The 12543-nt window shown below is 42.4% G+C and overlaps 1 protein-coding gene across 1 annotated transcript in view; it reads left to right on the plus strand.

The window, feature by feature from the left end:
* The window catches only part of myo15b (myosin XVB), a 58466-nt gene that overhangs the window by 3906 nt on the left and 42017 nt on the right, over nucleotides 1-12543 (plus strand). Inside the window, exons 5-16 of the mRNA XM_086138641.1 lie at nucleotides 1352-1447; nucleotides 1521-1756; nucleotides 4555-4724; nucleotides 5842-5914; nucleotides 6028-6207; nucleotides 6934-7043; nucleotides 7228-7289; nucleotides 7959-8043; nucleotides 9061-9093; nucleotides 10281-10361; nucleotides 10443-10540; nucleotides 10638-10841. Of these exons, the coding sequence (XP_085994767.1) occupies nucleotides 1352-1447; nucleotides 1521-1756; nucleotides 4555-4724; nucleotides 5842-5914; nucleotides 6028-6207; nucleotides 6934-7043; nucleotides 7228-7289; nucleotides 7959-8043; nucleotides 9061-9093; nucleotides 10281-10361; nucleotides 10443-10540; nucleotides 10638-10841 (1428 nt within the window). The remainder of the gene's footprint in view (nucleotides 1-1351; nucleotides 1448-1520; nucleotides 1757-4554; nucleotides 4725-5841; nucleotides 5915-6027; nucleotides 6208-6933; nucleotides 7044-7227; nucleotides 7290-7958; nucleotides 8044-9060; nucleotides 9094-10280; nucleotides 10362-10442; nucleotides 10541-10637; nucleotides 10842-12543) is intronic.

The following is a 12543-nucleotide window of genomic DNA, read 5'->3' on the forward strand; positions in this document are numbered from 1 at the left end:
CCTACCCTCACCTGTGTTCATGAGCTGTGGGTCAAACAATATCCCAGAGACAAACAGACAAAATTAGTTTCCTCTGAAGGGTATCCAGCCTCTCCCTTAGAGGTAGGGTGACAAGGTTGGTCATCAGGGTGGGGCTGAGCGTACAGCCTATTTCTCATTTAGAGGAGCCAGATGACTGGCTCGGTCATATAGTGAGGATGCCTCCTAGAGGCCTTCCTTGTGAGGTGTTCTGGGCACATCCAAATGGGAGGAGGCCCCAGGGATGACCCAGGACACGCTGGAAAGACTGTGTTTCCCAGCTGGGGGAAGAACATCTTGGGATTTCCCTGAAAGAGCTGGACAAACTAGTTGGGGAGAGGAAATTTTGGGCTTTCCTGCTAAAGCTGCCATCTCTGTGGCAGGAGCTCATCTAAGAGTAAGAAAATGAATGAATGGACAGTCTTGAATGGTGGCACATACAATTTGTTTGTGCAAAGAAATTGGGCCCCCTGTCTCCTTATCTTAAGTCAACAGTCTCAAACTTGGGCCTTAAACTGGACAGTGATTTCAAACTTGACCGGCAAATTGGTGCCGTTGTTAAATCCAGCTTCTTTCACCTTAGACAGCTGGCCAAAATAAAACCTCTCCTCTCTCATGAACACTTTGAGACAGTAATTCATGCCTTTGTCACATCCCAGCTCGATTACTGCAATTCCCTTTACTTTGGAGTCAGCCAGTCCTCCATTAAGCGCCTTCAGCTGGTCCAGAATGCCGCTGCCCGCCTCTTGACTGGTACTCGTAAGAGGGAGCACATAACGCCTACTCTGGCATCCCTTCACTGGCTCCCCATACATTTTAGAGTTATTTTCAAGATCCTCTTATTTGTTTTCAAATCTCTAAATGACCTCGCGCCACCTTACCTCTCTGAGCTCATCCGCCCCTACACATCTGCCCGCCGCCTCAGGTCTGCGGACCAGACATTTTTAGAAGTACCAAGAACTAAACTGAGGCTCAGAGGGGATCGAGCCTTTTCTGTTGCTGGTCCCTCTCTCTGGAATGACCTCCCACTGAACATTCGGCAAGCCTCCTCGCTGCCCATCTTTAAAACCCGCCTCAAAACTCACTTGTATTCTTTGGCATTTGACTCAGCATGACTTAGATTTGTTCTTGGTTTTGCTGTTCGGTGCTTTCTACCGTCTTTGTTACTGATTTGCTTTACTGTTTGTTGTATATGTTAATTGCTCCATGTACAGCACTTTGTATGCAGCGATGGCTGTTCGAAAGTGCTCTATAAATACAATTGAATTGAATTGAATTGGGAAAAAAAAGGTTGTTTAGTTCCCCTTTAATTAAAAACTAAATCTCTCCACAGGACACATGGTGCCAACCTCAGGGAACCCCCCTCCAAAGAGCTCTGACCCCTCTTGGACCAGAAGATGCCTGCACTGCGCTGGAAATTTATAAACTGGTATAGGAAGGACCACAATGTAATTCAACTGTTGCACTCATTATTTACAAATTTCAAAACATTTTTTCCTTAGATCATGCGATTCACAGGTGAGTCAGACCTCAGCGACTCAGAGGAGCAGTTGTTGGGAAACTTCATCATTGAGAAAGGACAGAACCGACCTGCCTTGAGGGATGAGATCCTGGCCCAGTTGGTTTACCACACATGGGGGCTGGGTAATGAACATCCCAGCCTGCAAGGCTGGTTGCTGCTGGCTTGCTGCCTCTGTGCCTTCACTCCATCAGCAGAACTGGAAAAACCGCTGCTAAAGTAGGTGGCATATTTGTGTTGTCCTTTTTTTGGGTCGCAAAGACCTTTTGCAACTCTCTGTATTAGCGTTAGACCGATTATCGTCTGGGGGTGATTGTTGCAACATTAACTGGTGCAGAAATTAAAAGCAAAGCATTGCAAAGTTCAGGTAAAGCAAGGCCAAGCGCTAAGGAGGCTGGCTGTTCAGAGTGCTGTGTCCACGCATATCAGTGGAATTTCTAGTGGGGGGTAAAATGTGACAAGAGAAGATTCACAGGCAAAAGAGATGACCTTGGGCTCCAGTGGATTATTAAACAGGGGAGATTAAAGAATTTCAGAAAGAACTGATTGGGACAGTAGTCACTACTTCAAAAACCACCACATTCAGACGCATCCGGTAAATGGGCGACAACTGGAACCTTGTGTCAAGTCACTTCTGAGCCTGGACTGTTGGATAGGGGTCCTAGATCCCCCTTATCTGGTGATAGTAAAGTGTGCCTTTCATTCAAGAATCAAGGTCCAAGGGTTTGGAGAATGTCACATGAGGAATGTCACCCAAGCTGCTTTAGGTCTGGTGTGAAGTATCCACAATCAGTCAGGATTTGGGGTCCAATACCCTCTCCTTTCTTAAATCCAAGGTCACTGCAACAGTCTACCAGAATGTTTTAGAGTACTTCATGATTCCTTCTGGTGAGGATCTGATTTCAAGTTCCAGCAGGACCTGGCTCCTTGTTGATACCGTCAGAAGCACCAAAACCTGCTTCCATACCCATGCCATCACAGTGCTGACCAAAATGTATGGAGTATTAGCAAGAGGAAAATGAGGGCCACCAAATTCCAAAACAAAGAAGAGATGACAGCAAGTCCCAACAAAATCATGAATGCCATGACACAGTGAGGTTTGCTCAATGGGGGTAACTCATAATTTGCTCTTAATTATTTTGCATACAACCAAAGTAATCCAACCCTCACACTACTTCATGAAGAATTACCCCTGCCTAAAACATAGTAAACCTGGGAATAATTAACTTGTCCCACAAAAAAAACATATCAGGACAATGACACGCTCGGTCAAAGCAATGTCAATGTAAGAATGGTCAACGTCACTCAAAGTTGAATAAAAGAACAAGACTCATGTGACACTGACGGCGCCAGCTCCGAGTTCTTGGCCTGCTTGCACTCAAAAGCAGCCTTGATCCCTTCCTTTGCTGGTCCTGTAAGCTTAATTAGGTGCCCCACTCTTACCTTGGTGAACCATACCACTATGTTAGGGAGGAGAGATGTGGTGGTGACCTCAGTGGGTAACTGGAGATGCCTGTTGAGGTCTACCCTCATCTCCTACTGGTGGTCAGGGGAAAACGGCATTTGTGTCTCCCTTGGCCTGTTGTATTTTTGTCATTGCTGTTGGCTTTAGTCCAGAACTGTGGTGGTTCTCACCATCCAAGCAGTGATCTTCCGACCCTAAACTTTGCCCATGAGCTCTTGGTGCTGCAGCCTGCTGATAGCTAAGTTCTCTTGAGTTTGGGCATTCCAACTTTGGCCAGTGGGTAAATTAGCAATGGTGATCTTTATTGACTGGTCTCTTGACTCTCTTGGCTCCAGTGCCAGCCTGGAGCTTTTTTTGCATGTAGCCTTTAGCGGCAATGGTAAATAAACAAACGTCGCGGGGCGTGCCGGGGCCTATCCCAGGTGTCTTCGGGGGAGTAGGCGGGGTGCAACCTGAACTGGTTGTCAGCCAATGGCAGGGCACACATAGACGAACAACCATCAGTGCTCACATTCACACCTAGGGACAATTTAGAGTGCACCATTAACCTGCCACGCATGTTTTTAGAATGTGGGAGGAAACTGGAATACCCAGAAAAAAACCACACATGCTTGGGGAGAACATGCAAATTCCACACAGGAAGGCTGGAGCTGGAATCGAACCCTGCACCTCTGCACTGTGAGGCGGACGTGCACAAAAGACAACAAACACCAGATAACAAAAGACAAAAACAACAAATGCGAGAAGAGCTCTTGCCGACGGCTGCCAACTATGGCGCCACCTTGAATCTGTCTACATCTTGTTTTCAGCGTGTAGGTTTATATTGCAGGGGGGCGGTTTGAATGGATTTTGTTGCCAAGTCCTCCAAGAAAACATTGCTCATGATTGCGGATAGTGGCCACGACAACAAGACATGTCACACCCATAAAATAAAAAAAGAACGCCAAACAGAATGCGAAAAGGAAACAACAGGACGATACACCAGGACACGCAAACAAAAAGCTGAACAAGAAAATAAGAAATCAGACATAACAGTTCACCGTAGCGGATGCATCCATATAAAGGGTTTGGGCGTAGCTTGACAGATTTTTCCGAGCCAATCTGCTGTTTTAAGGCACATCACGGGATGTGGTGACAGTTCTGACGAAGGCTGAAGTGACTGCCGAAACTGTCAGAAAGGTAAGGGGATTCTTTCTTTACTGGACAAGACTTGTCTGGAAACAAAATAAACTTCAGACCCAAAGACTTAACTTACTAGGGAAAAAAAGAAAATCAAGATGTACTTCTGGAAGTAGAAGAGTCACCGGAACAAGGATGAGATTTGCAATGTCCCATCGCTGGAACTTTTCAAACAAAAACTCAAAACTCACTTGTTTCACAAAGATTTTGATGTTTAGAGTCCTCTGTTCTGTGTTCTGTGTGAATCAGAAATACTGTATTTTCTTAAACGAGTTGCGTCTTTTAATTTTATTCATGTTTTCAGTCTAAATTGAGCAGGCGAGCTTAAAAAATATATATTTCTAAAAAGTATTTTTTCATACTTCCCATTCAGGTATGTTTCTGACTACGGACCCATGCAGTACCGTTCACTGTGCCAACACAAGCTGCTCATATCCATGCAACTCCCAGCACCCACTTCCCGTATTTATCCCCCAACTCAGCTGGAATGGACCGCCAACAAAAGGAAAGGCACAATGCTTGTGGATGTATACGCAGTCAACGGTAAGACAAATGCCAATGTTAGGCACGCCCCGAAATTGTCACTTGCAAGCAGCAATAAATGGCACCCGCGCCACCTTTTTTAAGCCTTGTCCCTGAAATTATAACAAAACTTGCCATTCTCAGCATAGGCAAAAAAGCAAATTATTTCGGCTATTTTTAGTGAATACCAAGACTAGCCATGAAATAAGGGCTGGCTTGTTGAGGTGGTCCGGGCATGTCCCACTGGCAGGAAGCCTCGGGCATCACTCTGGACATGGTAGATCAGTGGTTCTTAACTTGGGTTCGATCGAACCCGAGGGGTTCGGTGAATCGGTCTCAGGGGTTCGACGGAGCCTCTGCCATGGAGATTAAGACATACCCGACCGACTCAAGATGTCAATTAGTTATGACACGCCCGCTTGGCCATCGCTGGCTGCAGATGATCACATTACATTGCTTGTCAAGTCAGTGCTGCGAGAAATTTATTTCGCTCCATAGTCACTGTGTGACTGTCCTGAGAGTATGTCATGCAATTAAAAAAAAAAAAACTATACTTATGCCATGTAATTTTATTGAATTTTTTCTCTTTTGAATAAATGTGTTTTTTAAATGTCTTGAATTTGTAAAATATCATATTTTTATTTTTCATGAATGAAGGGTTCGGTGAACGTGTATATGAACTGGTTGGGTTTGGTACCTCTAACAAGGTTACGAACCACTGCGCTAGAGAAACCATGAAAAGTTGGAAGAAGTGGCTGGGGAGAGAGAAGCTGCTGCTTAAATAATGGATCGATGGATAGTTTTGTGGCTTTATACTTTAAGTGTAATCAACCGTAATTATTGATTGAAATGGTGAGTAATTGAAATATTGAGTAAACAATTTTTATTGCGATATTTTCCATTTCTGAGACATTTACTGTACATAATGGCTCAAATTGACTTGGAACATGAATTTCTTGAGGAAGAAACATTACAAGAGGGTTCATTTGCTATTTACAAAAATGACAATCGTCTAAATGCTGGGAAAAGGTTTATTTCATTTTTATCCAAGGGATTCGTTTTCATAATTCACTAAGTGTATTCTATTAAAGTCAGTTGTGACATCTCCAGTGGAAACACTATGTATGCTCATTTCTAGAAGAGAAGCTCACAGTTGAAGTGGAGTCCTGGACAACAGGAGAAAAGCTGGCCTCGTGGCTTCTCCATGCCAGGTGCTTCATATGAGTATATTGACAGCTCATTGTCTCTGCATGTACATACTTGCAGTGTACTGTATAAGTATACTGTACATGTATTCAGTAAATGATTTACTAATATTTCATAGAGGTGTGATCGAAGCAACACAGGGATGGTCTGTGTCTCTTCTGACTGATGATGGGTGGTCTGATTTGGCTGGATCAGACTTTGTCTTGGATCTGCTTGCTGGTGCTGAGGCAGAAGTACTGCCACCAAGCACGCCCTTATCGACCAATTCTGATTACCTATTCAGTGCCCAGGATGACGGGTATAAGTCTACTTTTTTTACGTTGCCCGTTAAAAACATTATCCCACTGAGCGGCGAAGGTTTGCGAGTGCAAATGCAGTTCGTTGTGATGTGGGGGGCTTGAGGATTCGTTCAAGGTCGCAAACGGTCACAGACGTTTGCCAGACATTCGCAAAAATGTTCAGATAATCGTGGCAACACAAAAAACTGTTTGTGACCGTTCAAAATCTTTACAAACGTCAGGCCAATGTCTGTCAACTGTTTGCGACCTTGAACAAAACCTGCATCCATCCATCCATTTTCTGAACTGCTTTATCCACACAAGGGTCGCGGGCGTGCTGGAGCATATCCCAGCCGTCTTCGGGCTGTAGGCGGGGTACACCCTGAACTTGTTGGCAGCCAATCACAGGTCACACATTAACAACCAACCATTCGCACCCACAATGACACCTACAGTAGGACAATTTAGAGTGTTCCATTGACCTGCAATACATGTTTTTAGAATGTGGGAGGAAACCGGAGTACCTGGAAAAAACCCACACAGGCACGGGGAGAAGATGCAAACTCCACACACGAAGGCCCGAACCTGAACATAACCTGACCAAAAAATAAATAAAAATCAACATTCGCTACCTTCACGAACATTTGCAAAACGCTGCCGCTCAAGTGGAATACTGGTTTTAGAAATATATAAAACAATGAAAAAAAATCTAATGCTTCTCTTCTCACTCATTGTCATTTTCAAAGGTTACCAGTTACAGATCTCGATGACTTCATTCCGCCAGCACCTGCCGTTGAAGCTCCAGGAGTTTCTCATTTTCACAGAACCCTTTCGGGAAGCGACTATCCACAGGAAGGTATGGCAGATTTATTCAGTAAAAATATCAACACGTTTCCTCCAATGGTATTATCAACAAATGATTAATATTTGGTGGGTTTTCTCAGACTGTGCTTTCATACAGTGAACACACCGATGTTTTTCACTCTGTGCACCCATTCAACAACTCATTTCAGGTTATCATCCTTTTTTCTTATCTGTAGGCCATCGTCGACAGATGGATGCATATGTTGATGACTTATTTGACCTGGACCAAGGACAATTGGTTAGTATATATAAAGAATATAAAATAAAATAAAAATTACAGTATATACAAACATATTTAGACCAGCAACTATTTCCTTACAAGTTCACAATTTTTATTTATATCAGAATTGTTATTAGAATAAACATACATAAATAAAGAATGGCCACCCAGTTGGTGACTGGTTAGCATGTCCACCTCACTGTACAATGGTCCAGGGTTGAGTTCCAGGCTTGCTGTGTGCAGGTCCCATGTTCTCCCCATCCCTGCCTGGGCTTTCTCCGGGTACTCCATTTTCCTCCCGCATTTCAAAAACCATGTATCTTAGGTTAATTAGTCACTCTAAATCATGGGTGTCAAACTCAAGGCCCAGGGGGCAAATCCAGGCCCCAACATCATTTTATTGAGCCCCCATGTGTGTCAACTTCCAAGATCCTTGCGGAAATATGTCCCGAAATGTCAAATTGTCATCTATCATAAATGAATTTGTGATATTACAGTAATTTTGTTACCACTCACTTGAACAAACTTTTACAGTTGACTGATTTCAAAACTAGCAATCCATCAATTTGTTGTGTACAAGTAATAATGCGATGAGACAATTAAACACTTATGTTCAGTATAAATAAAATATTTAAAATGACTCAAAATAACTATGCATCGATATGACCAACATGTTTTTTTTTGTAGGACAAGGATAGAGTGGCTGTGCTAAACCGCAGGATGAGAGGTAGAGGAGGTATTGGACCCATGCAGCCTGGTTTATACAGCTCTGGTATGTGGAAAACTCCGTATCCACAGGACTGATCTGCAGACCATAAGTTATTGCATGATAAATACCCATTATGAGAAAACCTAAATTAATTACTATAACATCATGTAAGTTAATGAGTTTTAAAGTCTCAATTTGAATCTTGTATCATTTTTACTGTATATCATGTTCAGGTCTTGCTTTGAAGCTGAAATCTGTCCCAGCTGCCTTTAGCAAGGGCACAAAATAGAAAACTTTTCTCTCACGTTGACTCAATTTGAGCAACTAAGGGTTTCCAAGTAAGCTTAGACAACAGGTTTCGTCTGGCTCCAACTGTGTTGAAATTGTTATGCGCCCTACCTTACTACTCATTTAGGTAGGGCACTTTCAATTAAATCAAGACAAAAAGCATTGTCTTTCTCTTGCTTTTAAACTCACTGACCTAACAGCCAGCTGCTCAATGGGCTTCCAATTCCATTTTTCCATCGCCGGTTCCTATGTTATCACGTTAGGATCCGACTCACTCTCTACATGACAGATGTGACTTATCAGATTTGTTGTTTTTAATGGCAAGTATATGTACATCTTCACTTGCTGTACTCTGACGAAAACTCAAATGTTTTGCCATTGTCCATTGGTTGAGTTTTTGTGGGTCTCATTTGCTCGCTATCTGACTCCCAAAGACAATTTGGCTTTGAATGACCCCTTGCGAATGGCTAAAATAATCTTAAAATGTCCAGTTCAAACCTAAATGGCCAATTCCCTATGTCTTTTCAGACAAAAGATTTGTGATTTTTTTGTGGGTCTATTCATGATATCACATGCTCAAGGAATATATCTTTAGGGTCTCACTGTATAAAGATTTGTAAGAGAGCACTCCTGAGCCGATTTTTCTTGAAGGTGGAAAAGCAAATGAATGCCACTTCCCAACTCAATATTGATAGACTTCCATGTTTTTAGTTGAGAAAATGTCATTGTTTTCACTCTCCTGTGAAAATGAACTGATTCGATGTAATCAGAGCTCATCATTCTGTTTTCTAGGTATGCCTACTTTGATGCCAGGTTATCCCATGGGTAAGTAACTGGAAACCGCAAAGCACAGGTGTCAAACAAGGCCCATGGGCCGTATCCAGCCTGTGAGCCAAGCCGTGACAGCTTCACTTTTTCTTTGGGTTTACAATTAGTTATTCATCATAAAATGATGATTAAATGCAGTTACAACAATGTAATGGGATATGGTGATTATATAAGTTCTTACACATACAATACCGTATTTTCCGCACTATAAGGAGCACCTAAAATCATTTGATTTTCCCACAAGCCGACAGTGCGCCCTATAATCCGATGCACCTTATAAATGGTGTTCGAGTCTCTTTATATTCCCCAATGAGTTGTTTTCCTGTCAGTGTTCCTGTACCATCTAGTGGTGATTGTTAGCAGGAACCAATTGTAACGTGAAAGGGTTCTGCCCGACACTAATTGACATGTGCATTCGCCAACACGCACTCAAACAAACAAATAGTTTGTGAGCTCTGCACAGCCATAATGAAATGAAGATGACACCAAAAGCATAATTAACTACTGACTAAATGAAGGAAGAAGGAGACAAGCAAGCCTTTTCAGGATATTTATCCCCTTGCTGTTGTGAGTCCACGAGATTTGTGGGCCTTTTTGTTGAATCGATTGTCCTCATAACTTTTGTCTTTCATTTATTGTTTTGGAATGCCATTTGTATGTATATGTTTCATGTCCGTGTTTGTGACCATTTCTTATTGCTTTGTTACAGCTGCAGCGGTTGTGAAGGCTCGATATAAATAAAGCTGCATTCCATTATTATACTGTTGTATTCCCTTTAGCGTAGCTCCATCTAGTGGATTCTTAGCGCAGGTGCAACCACTATTGTAGCTTCTATTCTATGCGCCTTACAATGCAGTGCGCCCTATATATGAAAACAGTTTTAAAATAGGCCCTTCGTTGAAGGTGCGCCTTACAATCCGAAGCGCCATATAGTGTAAAAAATGCGTTAACTTATTAGGTAAGTGACTGTGTTCCCTTACTGTACCGACTGTGAACAGAAAACCCAGATCTTAAAATCAATGAAGACACACACTGTCATGTGGCTAATGATGAAAAAAGTTTCATACTCCTGCCATAATTCACAGCCTGATTGAAATTTTGGTGTCACGTTCTCCAAGGTTAGACTTACAGATGTGTTGAGTTTTCATCATTCATCTTAATGCCTCATTGTGGTTTATGTCTAGGAATGCCAGTCAGCCCTTCAATGCCAAACTATGGTACAACTCCCATGATGCCAGCTATGACAGCCATGCACTCCATGCCAGGTACTGTCTCAGCATTTCAATTCTAAAATTGTTTCTCAATTGATTGTTAAACTGACTTTATCTACCCAAATGTCCACACAGCCATGATGATGCCTCCGGCTCCTGTTCCTTCAGTCACTGACCCCATGCAAATGGCAGCCACACAGCAAGCCCTCATCAACCAGCAGGCTATGTTTATGGTTTGAATAAACACACTTTTAGTCTTTTACCACATCATTTATTTAGTTATTTTTTCATTATCTCTATTTCCCACCCGCCCCTGGTTTCTCTCCGCAGGCGCAGCAGATGACTATGCAGGCAATGACTCTGTCCCAGCAGCAGACACAAGAGCAGCAGAGGTTGAGGGAACAGGAGAGGAAGCGGGAAGAGCAGCAGAGGTTGAGGGAACAGGAGAGGAAGCAAGAAGAGCAGCAGAGACACACGCTCACAACTTCCACCCAATCTCAACCTGCAAGGCAGCCTAATCCACTTTCGGTGAAGGTAAATTACATCACTACTAGTAACTGTACACGTGAATTAGTCGCATCTGCTATTCCAAAGGTTTATGACTTGTACTATTTATTTTATTTTTATTTTGTGAACACATCAACGGTGTGAATCAGGACTAGGCAGTGTCTCACCTTGAACCCTGGGAGAGTGAATAGGGAAGCACCTCATGGTGCACAGCTTCACCTTTGGGCCCCAGTCTCACTTTGCCCAAAAGAGCCACATGAATCCATCATCAGGGAGATATTTTTTGGTGCATGTCAGGCCTCAGACCCTTTAACCCTGGTAGTGGGAGCTGCGAAGAGATTCAGACAAACTGTCAAAAACCTTATGAGGAAGGAACAGTGTGCCGTTCACTGTTTACATTGCAGGTGGGAGCTTGCTGACCTCACCTCGCAAAATACAGTTCAATTCCAAATACAATTCCACAAAAAATGTTAACCCTTTGGAATTACTGTACCTGGATTACAGCTAAATTGATATAACGTGTTTGTTATCTATGTCACAAAACAGGTTTTGAACCAATACAATAATACCACAGAAACACTTAGATGCTTTCATGATTTTGTTTTCATTGGACACATAATGTAAACACATGCAGTGGAGGTTGGAAAATGAATGGGAAACCTTAAGGCCTAAGGTTTCCCATTCTTTTTAGTCATTTGCCTAAGGCTTAGGCAAATAACTTCTCCATGGCAACTTTTTCATTACAGGTTCCAGAATGACCTGACTCGCATGGCTTCTGTTGATTTTCCATTCCAACCGGTGCCAGTCAGTTGGGGCGGGAATGGGGCCAAATCAACTTAACTGTGCACCAAATCTAAAATTATCATCAAATGAATTTAAACACATATTGCCAATATGTAGTCCGATTATGAATGATGTGTTTTGTTTTTTTTAAAGCGTCATCATTACTTTAATAGTATTGATGTAGTAATATATAGCGGGTGGTAAAGTGAGTTCAAATTCTGTTCGGATTGGTCATCTTGTGTGGCATTTGAATGTCTTAACGGTGTTTGCATTGGTTTAGTCTGGATACTCTGGATTCGAAAAGCATGCATGTTTGGGAACAAACTGAATGGTGATTGGATCCCACAAACGTAGGTACAAACAAAAATCCGTAAGAGAAATATTTATTTACAAGAAAAAGCGCCAACGACCGACAAAGAAATCGCTAGTCACAAGGCGCCAGGAAAAATAAGGCATAAATAAAGAACGCTTGCAAAAGGCAAGGTCACAGCGCCGAGAATGTCAATGATATTACATGAAAACAAAACAAGAGCAAGATCAAAGACAAAATAATATCCATAATTATTACAGAGGAACTAGAGGCAAAAGCCACGATAACGAGATCGAAAGGTCTAGAAAACAACAGTTGAGTAAGAGCAGCAACGAGGTTAATAATCAAACAAGAGACATGGGATCTTGGCAGTCCTTAAATACATATCTTAACATGATGATCAAATTGGCAACAGGTGTGAGGAGAACCCCCTCCACTGCCACCTGCTGGAGACACACAAGAACAGGATCATGACACATGTACGGTTAATTGAAGACTAAAGTGTCCATAACCTTAAATATGAATATGGTTGTTAGAATTGAGTGAGGAATGGTGTCTCATCCAAAGCCACCTGAGACAGGCTCCTGAAAAGGATACACAGTAGAAAATAGATCATTGAATGTATTAACAAAAATC

The sequence above is a fragment of the Hippocampus guttulatus genome, chromosome 19 (genome assembly GCF_054856545.1).
Source record: "Hippocampus guttulatus isolate MCC_2025c chromosome 19, RoL_Hgut_1.0, whole genome shotgun sequence".
Lineage (NCBI taxonomy): Eukaryota > Metazoa > Chordata > Actinopteri > Syngnathiformes > Syngnathidae > Hippocampus > Hippocampus guttulatus.